This window comes from Ixodes scapularis, unplaced genomic scaffold (assembly GCF_016920785.2).
Source record: "Ixodes scapularis isolate PalLabHiFi unplaced genomic scaffold, ASM1692078v2 PGA_scaffold9__187_contigs__length_104089568, whole genome shotgun sequence".
NCBI lineage: Eukaryota > Metazoa > Arthropoda > Arachnida > Ixodida > Ixodidae > Ixodes > Ixodes scapularis.
The window spans coordinates 24,131,686-24,155,873 of record NW_024609884.1 but is presented as its reverse complement, the minus strand read 5'-3'; the positions used below and the strand labels follow the sequence as shown (position 1 = coordinate 24,155,873).

General features: G+C 41.4%; 1 protein-coding gene across 1 annotated transcript in view; it reads right to left on the bottom strand.

The window, feature by feature from the left end:
- Positions 1 to 24,188, bottom strand: part of LOC8028085 (CD109 antigen) — a 76,966-nt gene that overhangs the window by 25,491 nt on the left and 27,287 nt on the right. The window contains exons 3-12 of the mRNA XM_042287170.1: positions 11,642 to 11,810; positions 10,368 to 10,438; positions 6,743 to 6,794; positions 5,808 to 6,133; positions 3,555 to 3,785; positions 2,374 to 2,562; positions 1,648 to 1,758; positions 1,512 to 1,578; positions 1,004 to 1,197; positions 294 to 443 (exon numbers count right to left, since the gene is read on the bottom strand). Coding sequence (XP_042143104.1) covers positions 294 to 443; positions 1,004 to 1,197; positions 1,512 to 1,578; positions 1,648 to 1,758; positions 2,374 to 2,562; positions 3,555 to 3,785; positions 5,808 to 6,133; positions 6,743 to 6,794; positions 10,368 to 10,438; positions 11,642 to 11,810 — 1,560 coding nt within the window. The remainder of the gene's footprint in view (positions 1 to 293; positions 444 to 1,003; positions 1,198 to 1,511; positions 1,579 to 1,647; positions 1,759 to 2,373; positions 2,563 to 3,554; positions 3,786 to 5,807; positions 6,134 to 6,742; positions 6,795 to 10,367; positions 10,439 to 11,641; positions 11,811 to 24,188) is intronic.

Here is a 24,188-nt window from a genome sequence, read left to right as displayed (position 1 = left end):
AAGCTCCAATTAAACACAGAATCACTCCAGGAGGTTGCAACTACTGTGTTCATGCATTTGATTGGGAATTTTCTATGTGACTATAACTGGGTTAGGCTGTGGTAATGTTTGCAGTTTTTTTGGACAAGGCCAAATTTCATTTCAAAATTATCCGAAAAACTTTTAGAAAATGAAACAAGCAATACTCTTATGATTATTTTTTTCTTTTTTTTTTTACTGACAGCACATTTTTAAAGCTCCCTCAGACCTTTTGCCCAGGTGTATTTCATACGAGTGTTGTAAAGTATTTTTACCGAAGTCGGTGTCAGGTCATTCTTCCCTTGTACTGCAACCAGGTCACTGTCTAGACCGTTCAGTCCAGCTATGGTTTCAGTAGTGTAGGTTGGCACCAATTCAATTAAATTGTTGGAGCGGTCTTGTTTGAGATTCTTCCACAGGTAGAACTAAATGGAGAGAAAAAAAATATTTAATATTGCATTCCAGTATCATACATTTTTATTGATAATTTACACTACTAGGCACTTCAAAGCATACTAATTTTGATTGTTTTTAATTTTTTTAAAATTATTTAGAAGCATTTCACATTGCCCCAATGACTTGCGACTGTTGCTCCTCCATGTTGACAGAATTTATGCAATGGCTTTTGAGCATCCAAAAGCTTAAACAGGGTACCATATATGGCAACAGTTATCATAACAGTTTCAAGCTTGGCGCAGTATGGCCATAGTAGCTTTGCGCCATAAAGCCCGTAATCAACAACAACAACATCATAACAGTCGTGAAATTACTTGTTAGATTAAAGAAAGGTAGGCCTTTATATTAACATAGAAAAAATAACTGGTTTACCTAGCAATTCATCCTAATAAATATTAACATAAATTCACAGTGCAGTAAGATACATGTTGGAAAACATCTGATAGTAAATTAATTAGTGTAACATATTACCACTAACATTACCTCTGTAAATCTAAATTTTACAGAAGGTAAATTATGGAATTCTTACATTGCCTCTGTTGATACCCCTCACTGGCACAATGACTGCATCAGCAGTAAGATCACCATTCCCAGAAATTTGGTAGACCATGACCTTAATTGCTGGAGCCATCTCTGGTGAAAGGGGAACTGAGAAGGAGGTAATGGTCTGGAGCAGACCATAAGCCTTCTGAACTCCTGCTTGTAACACGGTCCCCTTTGAAACTACCTGAAACAAAATAATAAATTAATTGCTGTATCTCTTTCATAGCCCTTTATATTCCAACACATACTGCCATTCAATTCATTTGCATGTTGCTTCTTTAGACAACCACAGCACATTAATTTACATAGATTTGGTTGATGATGACTTGATGCAAAGAAAAATTATTAGAATTACATGTCTTGGAACACTGGTTAGACACTTGTATAACAATTAACTGGCTCATATAACACAAGTTTTTGACATGTACCTGCCACAAACTTTCCATTTTTGCATCATTCATAAGAAGCATACCAATTGGCCATATAATATAGACTTACCAGATAATGGAAGAATTTTATGTAGAAGTTGGTGCGAACATGAAAAATGGCATACTCTCCAGCCTGAAAAAAAAAAAAAAAGAGAAACTGAGACTTGGATTCTAACTACAAAGTACAATCTCTAAAACTTACAACACCATTGGAAGTGCTTGTTGATATCTGAATGAACTTCTTGCCAGGAGAGAGCTGAGCTACAGCAAGAGCTTCTGTCTCGACAACATCTTCCTTGTCTCGGTACTTAGCCTGCAGAGCAATGAAATGAATGCAACATGAACTGTGACAATTTTTAACTTTGTAGGAAGGTACCTGAAATTCAGAACACTTGTGCAACTGTCTAAACATTTCTTTGAAATCGTTTAAATGATTATAGATAGTGCAAACACTGACCACATATGGAATTTAGATTTTAGGATTGCTCCTGCCAAATATTTTTTGCTCCACAAACCAACTACTACTCTTACAATGTTAATGTTTCAGTCATTAATTTTACAATGCCAACAATAGAATATTATGGGTAAAACAAACCTGCCTTTATGACATCATATCGAAGTAGAGGTTGACTGTGGCATGGCAAAAACGTGTAGATTCCTTATCCTTGAAGATGTCAACTTTGGTGGAGCTGCAGTGCTCACACTTAATGTTGGAAACATTAAGTGTTTGCATGTAGTACGTTGGCTGCATACCTTAAAAATACTAAAAATGTTTTTAAAAAGTATATTTTTACCAACCACCAGCAATATGTCTTGTTCTGAAATTGCTAGGCTGGTTTAATTAGTTTCCAGAGATTTGTTAAGCATTTGGGAAGTCTGTCTTTATTTCTCTTGAATGAGGTTGAACAATGTATTGATTGGTATTTACCCGTATAACTATCTTCTCGGTTCCCTCAGGTGGTGTAATCTCTACGGTGGCCATTCCTTTTTCGTTAGGTGGTGTTTCTATATCATTCAGTCCTCCACCACCTCCTTGACCAGTGAAGCTCAAAGTGATGTTCGATTCTTTTAGTTTCTCTTCAGGCAGTTTCACAAGGTCATGGTAGGTCACTGCTACCTGCATGGCATAAGTAAATGCAAAAAGAGTGTTTCAAGGCAATTTAAAATGGTGATAACGTTCTCTAGTAAAATTCACTGTGCTGCGAGCTCAATCGAATTGGCTTTGTCACATCACACATCATTGGTTCAGGTTTCTTTATTAAAAAATCTGCTCTAACAAACCCACTGAGTTTCACTATAGGTGCTATACTATGTAGACTCTAAATATGAATCATGCGCTCTTTCATACATTTGGGGACTTTATGCTATACTATAATTAACAGGCCATGTAAATCTTCCTGGTACTTTACGAGAGTCAATCAGCTAGAATCTATGTTGTTAGTTTGGGCTGTTGGAGATGTAAAGTGCGATCACACAACTCTTAGGTGGTGTACTTATATAGAGGAGCTCTCCAAGTATTGTCTCTCACTTCTTATGACAGTATTGATTGAAAGGCTGTGACAAAAAAAATCTAAATGCCTTTTTTGCACAAACCTGATTAATACATAAAACACGTCTACACTGGTTGCTCCATCATGTGGCAGAATCAACCATTGCAGAAAAATTGTATTTACATATTTCATAAAATATAAAATAGGCTGCAATGAAATCATTGATGATAGTCTTTTTCACAGCTCCTGGTAACAAAATCATGCACTGAAAAATCAATGCCTACGTCACATTTTTTAGGAAACAAAAATGTGTCTAATTTGACCAGGTGTCAAAGCTCTTGGGTCACTCAAACTGCACTAATATTTTGAAATCACTTTGCTTAGTTGACATAGTAGTTGAGAAAATATAAGTTATCCAGGTATAAATCTGTGTTAAACTTTATCACCCGAATAAATATATTTCAAGTCTATGCCTGTTCATATATTAAAATTAATTTTATATTCATTATGCCCCCTCAGTACCGATTGGCAATTAGACATTCTAACAGAAGGAAAATATTAATAAATTAGTTCGTTATTAGATTCGGATTAGATGGCTCGAGCTTGACACATTACTTACATAGATGGTAAAAGTCATTCCTGGCTTAAAGACCAGAGGCTTCACCCCCAAAATTTTGAGGCTGAGTGATGAGTTGATTATTCTGGATCTTGCATAGCCGTGAACAATGATATCCAAGAAGCGTTCTCCAACTGCAGCCTTTACTTCAATCTCACACTTGTCCAGAGAGTGTGGTGCAGCCAGATCCTTTAGGTCGGACATTGGGAACTTGAACTGGTAGCCTGCTTGGAACTGCATACATGATAACAATCATTTTTGTTACAAAATATTTGTCACTGTTGCACTTGGCAAGATTGATTTCTGGCTGAGACATCAAGCTACTAACCCTGTCAGTGGAATTTCAAAGAAATTTGGCATGAGGTATGCAACTGCCTCAGATTGGCTGTGAGGTCTGGCTGGATATGTAGTAACTAGAGCTGGGCAATTGGTCTATTACACCAATTAGTAAATTAATGCTTTAATTGCGATTACTTTTTTAAACCTGTTAATTGGTAAAATTTTGACGAAACAAAAGAAACTAAAAATTTAACTTTCATTGTGCAGATGTGGATGAGAACACTTCTATGAAGGGCAAACTTTAGGTGAAATATTAACCTAAAGTAAATGTAGGGGCAAGATTTGTAACTCCAGACAAATGCAAAAGGCTACACGTATCCCGGCCACTTCGACATTGTGCGATTGTCCATTTAGCGCAGTAGAGCCTATTGTCAACAATCAAAGGAGGTCGCTCTTGCCGGAGAATATAAACAAACCTCTTTGCCTCATGCAGATGAAGTAACAATCTGTGAGTTGAGTATCTTCAAACCTGTTTCAACTACACATCGAGGTTGATTCATAATCTAAATGGTATATTGCCTTGTTTATCACATTATCAGCAAAGGCAAAACAAAAAGTAAATTTGACCTTTAAAAATATTATGGAGGGAAATGAATGAGACCGATTAATCAATTAAAGGGTGACGATTAATCGAGTTAAAAATTTTACTCGACGCCCAGCCCTAGAGTAACTAAATAAAGAGCTCTAACATTACCAAAAAGTGATGCAAGCGATATCCATGTCAGACCTCCAAACCAATGGGAGGTAGTGCCTTCTGTTGGAATTAAACAAACAAACAAAAAAACTTTTTCTGCCTTATGGCACAAAGACATCAAAAGGGACAGTGTCTCATGCTATAGCCAGATCAAATATTATTCTCCATTTCATCAATGCAGACTGCTAGAGATAATTCTATCTGGGGCCCAATAAGAGCTAAATACTGCAATTTATCTGCATCCAAATAAAACAACACTTGGAGCTACAGGGAGCTACGCTGAGGATATGTTTGACCCTCTGGACACCAAGTACCCACTACTGAACACAGTTCTAAGAAGTTCTGTGCAAACTTGGCAATAAACATTCCAAGATAAAATTTTGTATTTCATCAACTTAAGCGTCTGAAATCACAAACAACAAAATAGATGCGTGAATAGTGGAATTATATTACTAATTGTATTTAAAACAAATGGCTAGAAACTATGCAATAAAATGGGAGGGATACAGTTTAAATGGAAAGTCTAAGGTTGCTGTACATAGCATCGTCTTTGTGTTTTCAGTTTTTTTTGTTCTCCAAATGATATAGAAAGAATGAACTAGGACAAAGTCAGATATATAAAATACTCTGTGAAATGTGCTTTGATGATAATGTTTGATTTTTGCAATCGTCAATAGCTAGCTTATTATGCTTATTTGGCAAATTTAGCATCTAGCTGTCTTTCAAATAAGCCCTCCTTCCCCTCAAAAAAATTTTAAAATTAAATTATCATGTAGAAACCAAAAAGTGACCAAATTAGTCAGCATGTCACAATATAGAAATATACTGGACAACTTGTCAACAGATTGAGAACGTTTATGCACATTGCGATTATGCATGTCAATAAACTACTAGTAATTTTACGTTTTAAATTGGCAGTGAAACATTTGGTTTTAACCGAGAATACTGTTTGAGGTATACATCTTCATGTGCATGAAGCATGCTGCTCCATGTTTCACATATAACCAGATTATTGTACTTTTAAATGAATTAATTTCGATGAAGTACAGAATAGGGCTAGCTGGAAACTTGAAGTGTCAGAAATACACCAAAGCAAAAAAAAGAAAAAAAAGGAACAATAAAGATATTCCAAAGGGAAGAAACAAAAATACCGTTCCTTTCCTTTCAGCGCCAGTTTGTGCATAATTAAAATAACAAGCATCACATAAATTTAAAGTGCATACCTGGTGAACATATTCCTCGAGATAGCGATCGAAGATCTGAACTCCACCGTCATAGTCCTTGACGAGCGTGGGCCTCACATAGAGCCTGATAGTTGCGTTACCATATACAGGATTTACTGTTGTGAAGTTTGCTGAGACATCGCCTTCGTAGTATTCGTCGCTGTCCAGGACGAAAGGTGGTATCGTGACGTAAACATCATAGCGTTCAGTGTACCACCGCTCTAGAAGGATCTTCTTCTCTTCTACTTGGCTGAGAGCCACAACTTTCAGAGTCCAAAAGCCAACAGCAAAGTCGTGTGGGAGCTCAAAGTTTATCTTGACAAAGCCTGGATGGAATTGAAGAAAATACCGAAGCTTCAAAATCAACTACAGTCATACCTCGAGAGTTCGAGTCTTTCAGCAGCAATTACAGAATGTGCAACACTGTAATGTATGGCTTAGTTGCACCTATGGAGTTATAGTTTAAGCAACTGGTTGAGTTTTTTTATGGAAAGGAGAGAAGAAGGTACACTTAAAACCATGCCATCCTCCCCTGGAATTTTGATACATAGGCAGAAAAATCTGTTCAAATATTAAAATAAGACTGTTGTTATTTGCGTGCACACTCGGTCTAGCGGCACAAAGAAATGTCGAAGGTCAGAACAAACGCCAATGCTGCTTTATTCTATAGAATAAGTTTTTTTTTTGTCTAACTCTTTTCTTTAGCCTATGGCTTTTTCACGCAGTTTTAAATTAAGTTCCTCGTGTTACACATGGGTTACTTGGAACACTAACAACTCTTGAGTTTCTCTTTGGAAAATACAAAGATTTATTACTGCAAAGGAAAGCATGCTCATTCAGTCCACCATGCGTGCATACATTCTGACATGACAGTCGGTGATCCCAGTTGCATCATATTTGCTAAAAATGAAACTAAAATCAATGAAACCACCAACCTAAATAAGGGTACTGCGAGACCCACCGCTTCATTACAATGCCTCGAGAGTCCTGCAAGAGTAATAACATCCATCTTGTAATGCAATCAATATTTTCCTAGTGTCACGTAAGCACTACGGTCGCAATATTCACAAGCGGTAGGAGGAACAAAACCTGGTCTATGTGTGACGCTGTACAGTCGAGTGGATTTTGGATGAAACCTTACATTTGTGCATTTGAAATAAATTTGTTTCTTTGCTTTGTCTGCCACGGCCGACATCACCATTCCAAAAGAAAATGTCATTCTTTATCTTAAGTATTCCTTCTGGTAATATTTCTTAAATTGCAACGCTTACACTTCTCGGCGATTTTAACTACCCCTCCATCGGCTGGAACAAGTTAACAGCAAATGACAAAAAATCAAAATGTTTCATCAATATATGTTGGGACTTTAACCTTACATCAATATATGTTGGGACTTTAACCTCCAATTAACACTGAACTAGAAGCCTTTTATGAGTTTTTCAGGGAGGCGTTCCATAGTTACTCGATTAAAGAAAACTGGCTTAGATTTAAATATATAATTAGCATTCCTCGCGAGCAAATAGGTGCCTCTGGTTATCATCAAGACTGATAGTCACAGCATTTGGTATAGTAAAGCAATCAAGCGATTAGGTGATAATAAAAACAAATGATTTAAGCCTGCTAAACAGTCTCGCTCAAACATAGAGGTATGAAATAAATACGAAGAATGCGAAAAAAAGTGTATAAATACGAAATTTCAAAAGCCAAATCAAAATTTTATGGCATCGACTTACTAAAAATATTGTCTGGCAAACCCAAACCGTTCTTGAATGTAATCAATCCCCAACCGTTCACTCCTCTTGCTCTAGCCAATGACGAAGGCCAAATTCTGTATGACGACCAGTGTGCTGATTACCTAAACAACAATTTTTGTTCTATCTTCACCAGCGAAAATCTTAACGTCATTCCTGAGCTTCCTACCCTCACTCATCCATCTATGGAAACCATAACCATCGACTATTATGTGGTTATCAACGCCATTGAAATTCAGATACGTTCCTCAAGTTCTGGCGATGGCCTGATCACCAACTCAAAAATACAAAGCACGCGTCTGTTTTTAACCGTTATTTTTTTGTGAATCCCTTTCGTCTCGTAACGTCCCTCATGACTGCAAAATTGGCCGTGTCATCCCCATACTTAAGTCCGGAAACCGAAATTCACCTTTAAATTACCGTCCTATATCACTGACCAGAATTCTTTCAAAAATCTTGGAAGATATATTTTCTAATGTTATTAGATATACCGAATCTAATAACCTTCTAACCGTAAACCAACACGGATTCTGAAAAAGAATTATGCGAAATTCAACTCCTCGCATTTGTACATAACTAATTTTAATTTGGAACATAAACAACAAACCGACGCAAGCTTCCTTGATTTTTCGAAGACTTTTGACAGAGTACCTCATAAACGCCTTATAATAAAACTTCACCAGTTAAAAATTTACCACTTTATAGTTGCTTGGATTTCTCAATTTCTTTCTGATCGTTATCAACATGCCGTTGTTAATAAATCAGTGTCATCTAGATCGAGCGGAACGTCCGGCCTTCCTTGGGGAAGCGTGCTCGGACCGATTCTTTTTTAAAATCTACATCAACGATCTTCCTCTTCGTGTTTCTTCCAGAATCCGCCTTTTCGCAGATGACTGCGTAATCTACCGCACTATCTCCGTTCGCTGACGACCACTTATCCCTTCAGACTTCCTTGTCATCCGTTGCACATTAGTGTGATAATTGGCAGATGTCGCTGAACCTAGATATATGCAATCTATACTCATGTCTTTCGTCACCGTCTTCTTTTAACTACACTATTATCGATATTACACTCGGTTCATCCTCATCTTATAAAGAGCTTGGTCTTCATATAACCAGCGATTTAACATGGATCACCCCCGTCAATCACATTGTTGGTAAGGCAAGCAGCACACTTGGTTTTCTGCGACGGAACTTAAAGGTGCACTAAAGGCGTTTCTGAGATCGTCTGTTCTTGGTGATAATTAACTCATTCTACGGGATCTCAGCATCCCAGAAATCGAAAAATTATGCTCGTGCGACGTCCACTTCCCTACTAAAAATGTGATCGAAGTTCGTGCCACGCCCCTTTCTGAGCGGAAAAATCTGGAGCACAGAATCCAGCGGAGGCGTCGGCAGCGTGACGACGGGCGCGCGTCAGCCAATCGCAAGCCGCCTTTCCAAGAGAGTGAAAAGCGAAAGCGAAAAAAATTTCGTTCGACACTGTTTTACAAGATTTCCCAACATAACCCAACAATTAGAAATAAACTCTTTCCTCCCCCACTTCATTTTTTCTGAGATTAAATAACAACTGTAAAATACAACCCATGTATGCATCCACCACTTCTTACGCTAACTCTTCTATGCCATTCACAATAATTGAATGGAACGCTTTACCCGGCAACATAAGGTAACAATATAGACGTATTTAAAAAAAAAAAAATCCTAGGCGAATTTTCGGAATTTACAAAGGACTAGTATTTTTGATATAAGTGTGTTGGAACTTTTTGTCATTTTTGTTTTGCTTTTCATGTTTCGCTGATGCTTTTTTTTTGTTGTTGTTCATGAGTGTTTATGGTTTTTTATTGTCCCACAAATACGAGCTGCCCATCCCTTGTATACCGTTGCAGGGCCTTCAAGGCACTAATAAATAAATAAATAAATAAAAACAATGCATCGGAAATTCTTTTAGGGTATAACACAGTATTCTGTCGTCAGTGGAAAAAGGAACGAGAAATAAAAGTGCAGGGCTAATCAGGCAATAGAGTGCATAAAAAACAATAAAGTTACGCATAAAAAATACAAGGAATTCAGACATGCTGCTAGATGATGGTATGGTTATACACTCTCACTATGGGTCTAAATAGAAGGTGCTTGGCGAGGTTTGAAAACCATGAATCAGATATGTAATGAAATTAACTTTGTCCTTATCATTTTAGTTGTTACGAAAGTAAACATGCTCTGCTTGCGGAGTAGAGTATCGCAATACACTCCCATTTTGATCAAAGTATTACGGGAAGCGACCGTTGCTCTTGCAAGTCACCGGTGGCGTGCGGCGAGCGGCCTTGGTCAATACTGGCGCGGCAGTGCTCCAACGGTAACCCTCGAAAGCGCGCGCGGGCGTGCGTCGCATAGTCGTCGTCTGCTTGCCCACGGCCGTTTTAAAAGAACGCGTGCAATATTTAAAAAAAAACACAAAAAAACGCAATCACATTTTATTTAATTGGCACGCATAACGTTCAAAAGTTCAAGAAACTTCCTGCTCGTCAGACATCTGTGTTATATCTACATTTCGCGAACGCAAGGCAAAAAATATGTTCTGGCCAAAAAAACTCTGCGCTCCGCAAAGTCGCTTCCCCGCAAGCGCTTAGGATCGTTTTTGTGCATGCGATCGCTTCTCCGTCACTGAGAAGTTGACGACGAAAGGAAAATGTATGACACTCCGGCTTCGCCATTTAGTTACTCTGTATATAACAAGCTAAATATTATTGGGACAATTGCACCGTGTACCACAGAAGTAGTGGGGCGTGACAACGAACATGGTGCTCACCGTCAAGTACACATCGACCGGTTCTGTGTAGGGCTTCAGTTCTGTGGTGAGGAGTACGATCCTGGCCTTGACTGCAATAAAACAGAGGGTTCTCTTTAGAATTCTATTCGTGAAACGCTTAAAAAATAACACTGAATTTCTATTTTGTGAAAAAAAAAAGTCTACGATGTGAGCACCGTTAAAGTCATTCAAAATAACAGCAGGTTTGTCCTAACAGTACATAATAATCAAACCGTAAATTTAAGGGAACTATATCGTACTTTCACAAATGTACATAAAACTGCGCATTGAGAAAATCGAAATGGATGTTGAATAATCAATACCTCCTCTCGGGTTTTGAATAAGTGTCTATAGAGGCTCAAGTTCAGTCACTACACGCCAGAAATGTTTACACCCTTAAGGCTTTTCGTCTAATACCCAAAACTAACACCATTAGGGAGTTAAAGTAACACCCTTGGGATGCTGGTGAACGCCCTGAAAATAGGATGCTGGCAATCTTAGCAGCTTCCTAGGTCTATTTCCTTTACGACCAACAAGTTCACTAGGAACAAGCACCACGTTCAGTTCTCACATACGCAGAAAAAAGCTAATACGGTCGCAATGAATCGGGCACGAGAGAGGAATCACGAACCTGTTGACTCCTCCACCGCCTTCTATACTCGACAATTCAGACACTCATTCGCAGGTGACAGGCTCCTCAATTACGAAGGTTACAAGTATGTTGGTTTGTTCTCGTCAATGTTTCACCTAAAGCATGATATATCTAAGTTCAAGAAATGTATCTCCAAGTAAAAACATCGATACAGGCAATAATTACTCGACATAGTCGCCAAAACAACCGCTGCTAAAGTTGTTTGAAGCGGGTGTCAGTTAAGTGCGATGAACACCCGTTAAAAAAGGTGTTCTCCTCACTTCACCGTGGTACATTTTCCCACACCCTTTTACGCCATTTGAAAATTAGGACTATTATAAGCAACAGCACCCTATTTTGCTATTAAAACGGGTGTATTACTCGAAATAGGGGTGCTGAAAGGGTGTAGCCATGGGTGGAAGTCTTTGAAACTCCCTTTTTACACCCTGTAACATTTTTTTTTTTAAATCTGTAGGAGATTCGTGCATAAGATATTGACAGTTTTGACTAAAACAAGTTATCAGAAGCATGAAAACGCATATGTGTGTATAATATGTTACACCTGTTTCAGAGACAGGTACCACAACATATTCAGGATTTTTCTTAATCGCTGACCTATGCACAATAGTATTTTTGTACTTACTGGACTGGTCGTAGTTATACACAAACTGGTTGGTCTGGATGAGGATGGTGAGGAACTGGGGCTGGAATTCCACATCCCTTTCCTGTATGAAGCCTGTGCCTCCCAAGACTCCATTCACATTGCCCTCCACCCGAAACTTGTACTTGCCGGGCTTGGCACTCTGGGGCACCTGCCGCATCATGGAATACACATTGTCTCCAAACTCAATGAACTTGTTTAAAAAAGAAACATTGCCGACAAACTCCATGAAGAACACTTGGATGACGTATAGTAGATGCAAGCTTGCAACTGTCACTGACTATAGCATGCATTTGAAGTGACAGTTGTAATACAAATCTTTACAACTTCTCGGGGAAAAGGTTATGTGTGTGTGTGTGGGGGGGGGGGGGGGAGGAGGAGGAGGAGGAGGAGGAGGAGGAGGAGGAGGAGGGAGGAAGGAAGGAAGGAAGGGGGAGGGAGTTTTCTTTGTATTCCCTCTATTTTTATGAATCTCCGCGATAAGCAAAGCCGTTCCTTCCACAAGCAAACTGCTGTGGGAGGAACGATTCTCTGGTCTTTTGGACTTCAATAATTGGAGCAATAACCGCAGTGTGCATAACCTTCTACATAGGATGCACTTCGGGCGTAGTCTATTAGAGCTTTTTTGAGTATAGTAGTAGCATGTCTAGAAAAGTACGGCATCTTTCGAAGGAAGTGACCCGCTACAGTCAGGAACAAGGAAATACAATCAGTCACGAAGAAATTAGGAGGCGGGAAAAGGATTAAAATTCACGTGATGTGTTTTTTTTTTTTTTTTTTTTTGCGAGAAACAATTTGTTTTTTTCTCGGCTATATGTGCGGCATTGCACATTATGTGAAACTGCCTTTTCTTCCACCACTGCGAATGGAGCGAACATTCAATTACTGTAAAACCGTTCATTTGTGTCGCCCCATTTTTTTCCCCCAAATTGAACGCAGGGGACATATTCGCTTCCACCGCGTTTTCTATAAATTTCGAGAATTCTAGAAGGGAACGTTAAGCCCAGCAAACGAAGTATTGGGAAATTCCAATACCTCGCTTGCTGGAGTTCGCCTGCAGTGTCCTTTTTTTTTTTTTTTTATTGTTTCTGTCTTCTTAGGCGACGTGCCTAAGAAGACAGAAACAATAAAAACAAAAAACAATGAAACATGACGTATGTTTCATAATCATAATTTGTTATATTGAGGGCCCCTACGGGGCATTACACAAGGTGTGAGGGGGGTTGTGGAGCATCGTTATATAAAAGCACCCCCAAAAGTCGGTCTGAAACGTTGTTATACTAAACAATTAACTATTGTATTAGTTCCGTCAGAATAGGGGCGACATGGGGGTGGGGGGGGGGGGTATATCCCCCCTCCTGATATTTTAGATTTCTAATAAACAATTCGAGAGGTCGAAAGTGAAATCCCCCTCCCCCTATTTCCGGGGAACTCCCGATGACTTTGTATACATACGTATAATCCCATTTGTTTGATCACTTTGTACTACCTTAGACATATTCACATTTTTGGGTGAGATAGCAAGTAACAGGATACGTAAGAACTCATACTCTTACATAACTGGGCTGTCTATATATATTTTTTTACACTTTACCAGAAGAATAGCTGTGTTTGTAAGCTAAGCTGGTGCCATATCCCAAGAACTCTATTTTTTCGTGACTATAATCAAGATAAATAGATTAAACAATAAGTACTCAGTTCATACAACCGTTGCTTTTTTTTTCTTACTAAAATGTTTGTGGTTGACAAAACTCGCCTGGTGGTTTACGAATTCAGGAAAATTGCGTGGACCCTATGATCAAACTTTTTTCTTTGTAGAACAAATTTCAGCGATGCCGATTACACCCTTCCCGGAGTTTGACCGAGAACTTAACCCTTACACAAGTGATGGAAGCGTCATTTGAACTTTTGTAGTTGTATCTTTAGCAGGCAAAATATTGGTCTGGGGCAGCCACTGACGCTTTCGGAGCAGATGCCAACAACTGTTATCACATTACTTTACATTGAATAAAAAAATAATGCGTCGCTAAATGACTTCATCTTTGATAATGATTGAGGGTTCCTTTTTGATACTGGAGCATATTACTTTTAATGTTTTGTAATAACAAAAAGGCACAAAAAGAACACAGAGCCTTCTTTTTAGAAACAAGGCTCTGGTCCGTGTAGGTTCAATTTATAAAGAGTGCTAAAATTGATGAAAAATTAATCATAGTGCAAAACTTCAGTTGAGATGAAGCCTTTCTCTCCTCCCATTCTTACACGCGGTAGTTTATTTAGCCTGTAAATACAATTTTTGTAAACTGCCAGCAAAAACCATGCAGTATATAGCTAGCACGTTTTTCAATCAACGTACGTCCCCCAAGTTTTATGAACCAACCAAACTTAAGACTTTAATATTATAAACTGCAAAAACAACCACCCACAAATATTATGAAAACCTACACTTGTACTTTAACAGTGACACTGCTTTTAGCGGCGTTGGAACATCGATGCTCTTTCGATGTACAGCTGCACGGGAACTACCTTGACTTATTTATTCAAAGATAAACACGCGACTTTTTTTTTTTTTTTCTCTTTCTCGTCGCATGTCTTTCTTTCTTTTTTTTTTAAATTAGAGATTTACCTACTATCAAAACCAAAGAAGGTAGACCTGTAATAGTACCATTATAATACCATTATACATGTGGCATGTATAACTGATCACATCAACTTTAAGCGTTGCCTACATAGTCACATTCCTGCATCTCATTACAAATGTTGTGTTTTTGCCCTTAGGTTTTGTTTCTATTCTTTCTTTTTGTATTTGACCTGTTAACCCACTCCCCTCTGTAATTCCTTGGGGCCCTGAGAAATCGTTGAATAAATAAATAACTAGTTACACCCAGGCGCTCCCCCGTGTCAGCCGCTGCTCCTAGCACTCCGGTGCAAAGCGGTGAAGCTCGGAGCGCGCGCGCGCGCTGGTGAGAGGCGACACGGAGGCATGCGGCGGAAATGATACTCAAGTGAACTCATGAGGAGTACAAGAGCCTGGTTCTGTCTTATCACAGTAGCCGCCACCCTACTATTTTGCAATGTTTTCTCGCGAATTTTAGCTTCTGAAAATCGTCTGAAAACCAATCAAGTGCAGTGAATGTCCCGTGACTTGCGCTTTTAGTATGTGTGTTCGTTATTGTATATGTTCAAACCTTCGTCTGTGCTCTGACCTAAGACTAAACAAACTATACGTTGAGTAGAGACGCTGTGAAATACAAATTTGCACCATTTTTCTTTCGTCCTACTTCTCCGCATAATAAAATCAACCATCAAAAAAACCTTTTTTTTTTTGCTTTGTTAAAGCGAATTTTGGCGCAGGTTTGGCGCAATTCTTAGCAAAAGTAGCACTTTGGCGCAAGATGTAGCAAAACTTCGTTTGCGGCACAATTTCGCGCAAAGAGCGCAGCACTTCCATCACTGCCTTACACGAACAAACAGCTAGTCTCACCTGCTAAACACGTGGTGTCGCAATGCCCGCACCAGAAGTATTTCACGAGGTAATTTTTTGCGTGCCGCTCACGCGGTTCGTATCAGCGTCTAGGATTAGAGCGCGCTGAGTGAGAACGCGATTACTCCTACGGCGCATACGAGACATGCCCGCGTTCGTTTTCCACTTCGTACGCTTTGTTAACCTTACGCTGTTATACGGCATGTAAGTTCGTCTTCTCCTTGCGTACCTCGTGCGGTAATCTACCCGCCAAATACGCCCGCGTACTTTTGTTTCCCCCCGACAGCTCGCGCTGCAGTACTCAGAATACTGGGTTCAATCCCCACTCCTGCCCGTTTCGATCTGGATGAGCATCGTACCGGCGTGCTGTCGTGTATCACTACTGCGTGATGCACGTTAAAGACCCCAGGCTAGCGGTTGTACTGCACTGGCTAAATTGCTCATCTACAGCTGGGAGACTCGTCGCCCGTTGAGGCAGACCAAGTTCTAGGCTGTATAAACATACACACAACCCAATTTTTTTTTCCCCGACATCAATCAATGAGGGCGTGCTACGCTGCCATCATTGACGTGCCCCTCCTTGCGTTCCGATTCTCCAAGGACGCATTTTGGAACACTTGCTCACCGTATTGGTAGTGTGGTCTTGGGTTGTATGCTTGTTGTGTCTGCTTTTTCTTCCAAGGAATTTTTAGGTTGGACGACAGCCACGATTAAAAATGGCCACATGTTCAAGATACAACACGGGGGGTAGATATATTTTTGGAGTTACAAATTTGACGGAAACTTGGTAGGTTCTAAGTAAAATGGAAATGTTATGTAGATTTGTTTGTGTGCCAAACTATCTCCTATCGTGTAACGAAGAACAAAAAAAAAATCGTCCTTTTACCGTATTCGTGTGGCAAAGGCAGTGTTAAAACAGGATCGTTTGTGTGTTTTGCTTCGCAGTGATGTTGCACAGATGAACTTGATATGCATTTTGTGTCTCAACATTGCGAACACCGTCGTGCGTACCGTCTCTGAAAGAACTCCCTGCCAAAGCTATAGCGCTCCAGCGGGAGTGGGGTACGCGAAATTCAGGTCTCGTGCGGATGCATGTCCCTATTTTTTACCCTGCGTACATTTCTTGTCTCCACTTCCTCCGATGCATGTGCTTGTTCTCTCACGTTCGAGAGCGCTCGCCCACTCGTTTTCAGCTTAAAGGAGGTGCTGAAATTAAAATTGAAATATACCTCTCACGTTCAGAAATCAGTTAAACATGATCAACGAAATCTTCTAATGACAATCGCACGTTTATATTTTCAACGGATGGCTATATTTTTCATTCCTAACGGCCGATTCCAGCGAGCGCTTGAAGAGCAACCATCGGAGAGCGCGATGCGTCTCGGGAGATCCGGCGCATCCGGCGCGTTCGTGACGTCATGTTTTCCTTCACGGGCAAGGCTACAGGGAGGCTAGTGTGGTTGTGAGCTTCGCCACTTGGTGGCGTCAATGCGTCCTGGCCGTTCGAGGTGCCCGCTCCCCGCTCCCCGTTCTCCGCAGGAGTTGAATAGCCTCCGGAGAGAAGGAAAATCCGCGGTTCGGTTAAGTTTGACAGGCCTCGCACGCTCCCAGCTTGCCGCCGTACTTCCGCGGTGGCGCTGCTTTTATGGGGTGTTTGACGTACCGATATTCGGTTGATTCGTTTAAAATACTGTTTTGGTGTCTTTTAAATTCGAGCAAAAAATTGATGTCTCCGTGGCGTGGCCACAACGTGGTTGACATTTAGACAATAAAATATGCGCTATAATTTCATTGCAGATACCCTTTTAAAGGGACGATGAAATGAAATTCGGGCTGGAATAAATTGGGACTTGACAATTCGCATATCGCTTATAGTGAGCCAAAAAGAAAACTAGTTCACGAGGGTAGAAAGCAAGAGCCTGCTTTTTGGTACGAAATTCTGAAAATATGGCGGATTATTTCTTACATGCTTTCCTTCGAAAGCTCTCCGCCGCTTTTTCACTGTGGCGCATCCGCGCTGCCCAAGCACGTCAGCAGAGCTCAACTCACGCATTGGACACGAGCACTGCGTCACTCGGACGTATACGCTCGTCAACAATCAATCCGTCAACGAATATTTTAATTCGCGTCGGTGGCCAGTGAGTGCCGGGACTGCATTTATCATCACTTGCGAAGGACAAGTTCCATGGTGTGCTTAAAAATCATGTAAACTTGAAGTCATCGCATTCGGTGCCCAAGAACGTCACGACTACGTGATTCCTCACATCGCTTTTGAGTTGATGGATCAAAGCTAAAAAGGAAGATATTAAAAAAAAAAAAAATGTCCGGCTCTTTGCGGAGCATTACTAATTTCCCCCTTTATGTGGATAATTAAGATATATCGAGGTGCGTTTCAGATTAAATATATATTACCTTATCAAGATGTTAACGTTCCAAACGCCAAAAGCATCGCTTCTTCCTTCGACAAACAAGTCGTGTAAGAACTATTTCGCGCGGCGTAGGAACAATGCGCAAAACTTGCTTCTTTTTAGCTGACAATGAGTATAGATAGCAAGGCCGTAAAAGCTGTATTTTCTACGTCACACGCCAGCGAGGTGACAACGAGTGTACACAGCAAGGCTTCAATGCTGGATTTTCTACGTCAGAAGCCAGCGTGGGACACCGATTGGACACGAGTGCTGCGCCAGCGTTCGGCTGGGGCTCGTGTCCAATCAGCGAGGACACGAGCTACTGCCGAACGCTTACGCAGCGCTTCTGTCCAATCAACCTTCGTGCGACGTCCCATGTTACCCGGCCGCACGTGAAAGCCACGCGCGGCGCCACCCAGTGGCGTAACTACATATGACGGCGCCCATGGCAAATGAAATTTCGCGCACCTCATGATGATAGTGATAATGACATCATCATCGTCATCATTATATTATTATTATGGGTGAGCTCGGCCTCGGCGCCCCCTCCCAAGTGGCGCCCGGGGCACTTGTACCCCCCTGCCCTGCCCCCCCCCCCCCCCCCCCCCCCCCCTAGTTACGCCACTGGCGCCACCTGAGTCGGTTCGCAGAATTTACTTGATTTGTGGAGCAAGGAATCATCTGCTTTGGAGGTTGTTCAGTAGTGTCCGTGATGCCTCTGTCAAATTTTACAATAACGCAATTTTAACCTTAAAATTCAAAATGAGTGTGATGGCACACGGGACATTTTAAAGTCTTTCGCCTGGGATGGTCGCGAAAGATCAATGTGGATATTGCGTTCGCTTGTTCTCTCCGTTCGCTATTCACATTATCGTCTATTACAAACGTAACGAGCTGTTAGTTCTAATACTGTCAGTGCGTCATGCGAATCCCGCGTAACTCGGGGGACATCGGACTGAATTAACGTACAGTCGGCGGCAATATGAGCTAGCACAGTCGAGTGCTACAGCCAAAAGGGGAAAAATGTTGTATGGGGCGACTGTGGTGTACAAGGCTATGAAACGGACTGCCCACTGCGACAATAAAAAATATATAAATCCATATCAACTTTTTTTTTTTTTTTTTTTTTTTTAAGACGAGCTTAACGTACCTGGAGCTCTTCGCATGACTTTCGTGCCACCCCGGTCTGAACGCCGCTGCTCCGGCTCGTGTTGCTGCACACAGTGGTGCTGACTTCGAAGCCTTCTTATCACAGGCATAGGGTACTAAAAATGCCGAGTCACTGAGCTGTGGGCACATGCATCATGTCCTATATTCCGCAGAAGAGAGCTCCTGCGCATCCTCAGAACGTGTAGGAGGAGATTATATTGAAGTGGCCTACAGCCGCCACAATAATTCTGAATAGATTCGTCACAAAATCCACCCTGAAAGTCTCTCCGTAGTTTCAGCTCGCTCCGTATATTTTACAGCTCCGTGCAAACTCGTTGCTTTGTCAAGATTTTGGCTACACACTTCACAAATACAGCACTCAAAAAGAGTGAAGTCGTTTTAGTCTGCTAGCCAAGCTAAGGAAAAACTATATATGTAACAGTGGATGAAAGTGCATCCAACTCTGCGGCGCACCTTTGTACACCACAGGACGCCCCAGCGGCCGGACTACAAAGGAGCTTGCGGAAGTGAACGAACAAAAGAGATCCACGCAAGAACGCACGAAATCAAAACTCGTGCTCACGGCGCCGAGACGGAGCGAGAGTTGTCACGCAGCAGCTTGCCGCATATACCAACAGCCCCCTTGTGGATACAAACCAAGAAAAGAAAACAGAGCTCGCATCGGAAACAATGAAACAGGAGGCCGCGTTTCTCATTTGCAAGGCTGGCGGATAATAATAGATGGGAGTTGGACGGCCCCGATGTTTTCGGATATTGTTACCGGACAGAATAAGTATAGTTGATTTGAAATTGCGAGGCGACGTCCCGGAAATTTACCGCCCGTCGTTTTGCATTCAATGTCGGTTTCAGACTTTTTTACACAATGACACAGACAATGCATGAAGAGCTAAATTGGACTTCTTTGCTGGAGCGGGCCCACGGCGGTAAGCAGACACATTACATATGCGTCTGCTTACGGCGCATATAATGGGAGGCATTAAGATAACTTTCAACTACTCACCATGGTGATAATCTCTGAGAGGGCCGCGCAAGTTGGAGAGGGCCGCGCAAGTTGAAGTTCGTGTATTACCGGCGAAGGAGTCCCTTCCGTAATACAACGAAACTTGTTAAGGTAAGAACCGACCACAACCGGTCATCTCCGATTAGGATTCATGTGTGACTCCGCCAAGATCTCGTAATGTCGGATGTGTGCATGCTATTATAGAGTCGTTAAGGTACCTAACTATAAACCATATACCATGGCGATCATCTCTGACGGAGTTGCACAAATGAGGTTCATTCAACTCCACTAGTAATAATATAGAAGTCATTAAGGTATCCACCAACCACGTACCATGGTGATCATTATCGACGAGGTTGCATATGTGCAGCACCGCCAAGATCTTTCTTGTGATCAAATATGAAAGTTAAGGCAACTACCAACCACACACTACTGTGATCATCTCCGACGGGGATGCACGAGTTGAGGTTCAAGTGCAACCCCGCCAAGATATTTCTTGCATATGAAATATGAAAGTTAAGGCAACTACAAACCACGCACTATGGTGATCATCTCCAATGGGGAGGCACAAGGTTCATTTGCAACCCCGCCAAGATATTTCTTGCATATGAAATATGAAAGTTAAAGCAACTGCAAGCAACGCACTATGGTGATTATCTCCGACGGGGATGCACGAGTTGAGGTTCAAGTGCAACCCCGCCAAGATATTTCTTGCATATGAAATATGAAAGTTAAGGCAACTACAAACCACGCACTATGGTGATCATCTCCAATGGGGAGGCACAAGGTTAATTTGCAACCCCGCCAAGATATTTCCTGCATATGAAATATGAAAGTTAAAGCAACTGCAAGCAACGCACTATGGTGATTATCTCCGACGGGGATGCACGAGTTGAGGTTCAAGTGCAACCCCGCCAAGATATTTCTTGCATATGAAATATGACAGTTAAGGCAACTACAAACCACGCACTATGGTGATCATCTCCAATGGGGAGGCACAAGGTTCATTTGCAACCCCGCCAAGATATTTCCTGCATATGAAATATGAAAGTTAAAGCAACTGCAAGCAACGCACTATGGTGATTATCTCCGACGGGGATGCACGAGTTGGGGTTCAAGTGCAACCCCGCCAAGATATTTCTTGCATATGAAATATGACAGTTAAGGCAACTACAAACCACGCACTATGGTGATCATCTCCAATGGGGAGGCACAAGGTTCATTTGCAACCCCGCCAAGATATTTCCTGCATATGAAATATGAAAGTTAAAGCAACTGCAAGCAACGCACTATGGTGATTATCTCCGACGGGGATGCACAAGTTAAAGTTTATGTGCGACCCCGCCAAAATATTTTTTGTGTATGAAATGTGAAAGTTAAGGCAACTGCCAACCACACACTACGGTGATCATATCCAACGGGGATGCACAAGTTAAGGTCATGGTGCAACCCCGCCAAGTATGAAATATGAAAGTTTAAAACAACTGCAAGCAACGCACTAGGTGATCATTTCCGACTTGGGTGCACAAGTTGAAGTTCTTGTGCAACCACGCCAAGACATCTCTTGCGTATGAAATATGAACGTAGAAGGGTATGCACTTGGGCTAGTTGGTGATCCATATTTCTGAGGATAAAAGCGCTAAAAACAACGGACAAGTAAAAGAAACTAACAACACAGAGCGCTTTGTTTTGTTCGTTTCTTTTACTTGTCCGTTGTTCTTAGCGCTTTTGCCCTCAGAAATATGAACGTTAAGGCGACTGCAAGCCACGCACTATGTTGATCAACTCTGACGGGGATGCACAAGTTAAGGTTCATCTGCAACTCCGCCAAGATATTTCTTGTGTATGAAATATGAAAGTTAAGGCAACTGTTAACCACGCACTGCGGTGATCATATTCGACGGAGATGCACAAGTTGAGGTCCAAGTGCAACCCCGCCAAGATATTTCTTGTGTAGGAAATATGAAAGTTAAGGGAACTGCAAGCAACGCACTATGTTGATCATCTCCAACGGGGATGCACAATTTGAGGTCCAAGTGCAACCCCGCCAAGATATTTCTTGTGTATGAAATATGAAAGTTAAGGGAACTGCAAGCAACGCACTATGGTGATCATCTCCGACGGGGATGCACAAGTTGAGGTCCAAGTGCAACCCCGCCAAGATATTTCTTGTGTATGAAATATGAAAGTTAAAGGAACTGCAAGCAACGCACTATGGTGATCATATCCGACGGGGATGCACAAGTTGAGGTCCAAGTGCAACCCCGCCAAGATATTTCTTGTGTATGAAATATGAAAGTTAAGGGAACTGCAAGCAACGCACTATGATGATCATCTCCGACGGGGACGCACAAGTTGAGGTCCAAGTGCAACCCCGCCAAGATATTTTTTGTGTATGAAATATGAAAGTTAAGGGAACTGCAAACAACGCACTATGGTAATTATCTCCGACGGGGATGCACAAGTTGAGGTCCAAGTGCAACCCCGCCAAGATATTTCTTGTGTATGAAATATGAAAGTTAAGGGAACTGCAAACAACGCACTATAGTAATCATCTCCGACGGGGATGCACAAGTTGAGGTCGAAGTGCAACCCCGCCATGATATTTCCTGCGTATGAAATATGAAAGTTAAGGGAACTGCATGCAAGCAACGCGCTATGGTGATCATCTCCGACGGGGATGCATAAGTTGAGGTTCATGTGCAACCTCGCAAAGATATTGCTTGTGTATGAAACATGACAGTTAAGGCAACTGCGAACCACGCACTGTGGTGATCATATCCGACGGGGATGCACAAGTTGAGGTCCAAGTGCAACCCCGCCAAGGTATTCTTGCGTATGAAATATGAAAATTAAGGTAACTGGAAACCACGCACTATGGTGATTATCTCCGACGTGGATGCACTAATTAAGGTTCATGCGCAACCCCGCCAAGATATTTCTTCCGTATGAAATATAAAAATTAAGGCAACCGCAAGCCACGCACTATGGTGATCATCTTCGACGAGGGTGCACAAGTTGAGGTTCATGTGCAATCCCGCCAAGATATTTCCTGTGTATGAAATATGAAAGTTAAGGGAACTGCATGCAAGCAACGCGCTATGGTGATCATCTCCGACGGGGATGCACAAGTTGAGGTTCATGTGCAACCACGCCAAGATATTGCTTGTGTATGAAATATGAAAGTTAAGGCAACTGCCAACCACGGACTATGGTGATCGTATCCGACGGGGATACACAAGTAGAGGTCCAAGTGCAACCCCGCCAAGGTATTTCTTGCGTATGAAAAACGAAAGTGAAGGCATCTCAAAACCACGCACTATGGTGATCATCTCCGACGTGGATGCACTAATTAGGGTTCATGTGCAACCCCGCCAAGATATTTCTTCCGTATGAAATATGAAGGTTAAGGTAACTCCAAACCACGCACTATGGTGGTCATCTTCGACGGGGATGCACAAATTAAGGTTCATATGCAACCCCACCAAGATATTTATTTCGTATGAAATATGAAAGTTAAGGCAACTGCAAGTCACGCACTATGGTGAACATCCGACGGGGAGCCCACAAGTTGAGGTTCATGTGCAGCCACGCCGAGATATTTTTTGCGTATGAAATATGAACGTTAAGGCAACTGCCAGCTGCACACTAAGGTGAACATCTCTGACGGGGATGCACAAGTTTAAGTTCATGTGCAAACCCGCCAAGATGTTTCTTGCGTATGTAATATCATGGAGGTCATTAAATTAACTATCAACTAGTACAACGCTTCTTAGTAATTATCTCTGATGGAATCGCACAATTAAAAGTTTGCAACCAAGCCAAGATGTTTCCTCCCTATATATGGAAGTTATTAAGGCAACAGCCAACCACGCACTGTGATGATCATCTCCGACGTGGTTGCAGAGGTTAAGGTTCATGTGACACCCCTATAAGATATTCCTTGCGTAAACAGGGTGTTATTTTTTAAGCTTAACAGATTTGTTTAAAAAAAGTCGTGAAAGCTACGCTTATGCGGTTTGTTCAGGTGAGTTATACGGCCAGGGAGACATAGTATAGGGGGCTAATCGTAGCGATCAGTCGGCTAATTAAGTAACATTTTGTTAATTGACTTTTTAATTTGTGAAAATATACATTTGGTTCCCATTAGAAACTTACTGAGTGTCACAGAAAACCGCTAAATCAGTCATTCTCAGAAAGACTTTGATCTCGTGTGAGGCGCAGTAGTACCACTCGTGCAACAAGAGCAAGGCTACCGGTGCGATAACGCGCCCGGGCGACTTTCCCGTCTCTTATCAGAACCCCAGCTTTGTACCTTTTGCACGAATTGTAACTTTAGCACATCACTACGCTTCTCACGCGCTCAAAGTCTTTCTAAAATGACTGATTTAGTGGTTTTCAATGACGCTGAGCAAGTTTCTATTTGAAGCCATATGTCTATTTTCAATAATTAAAAAGTTAATTAACAAA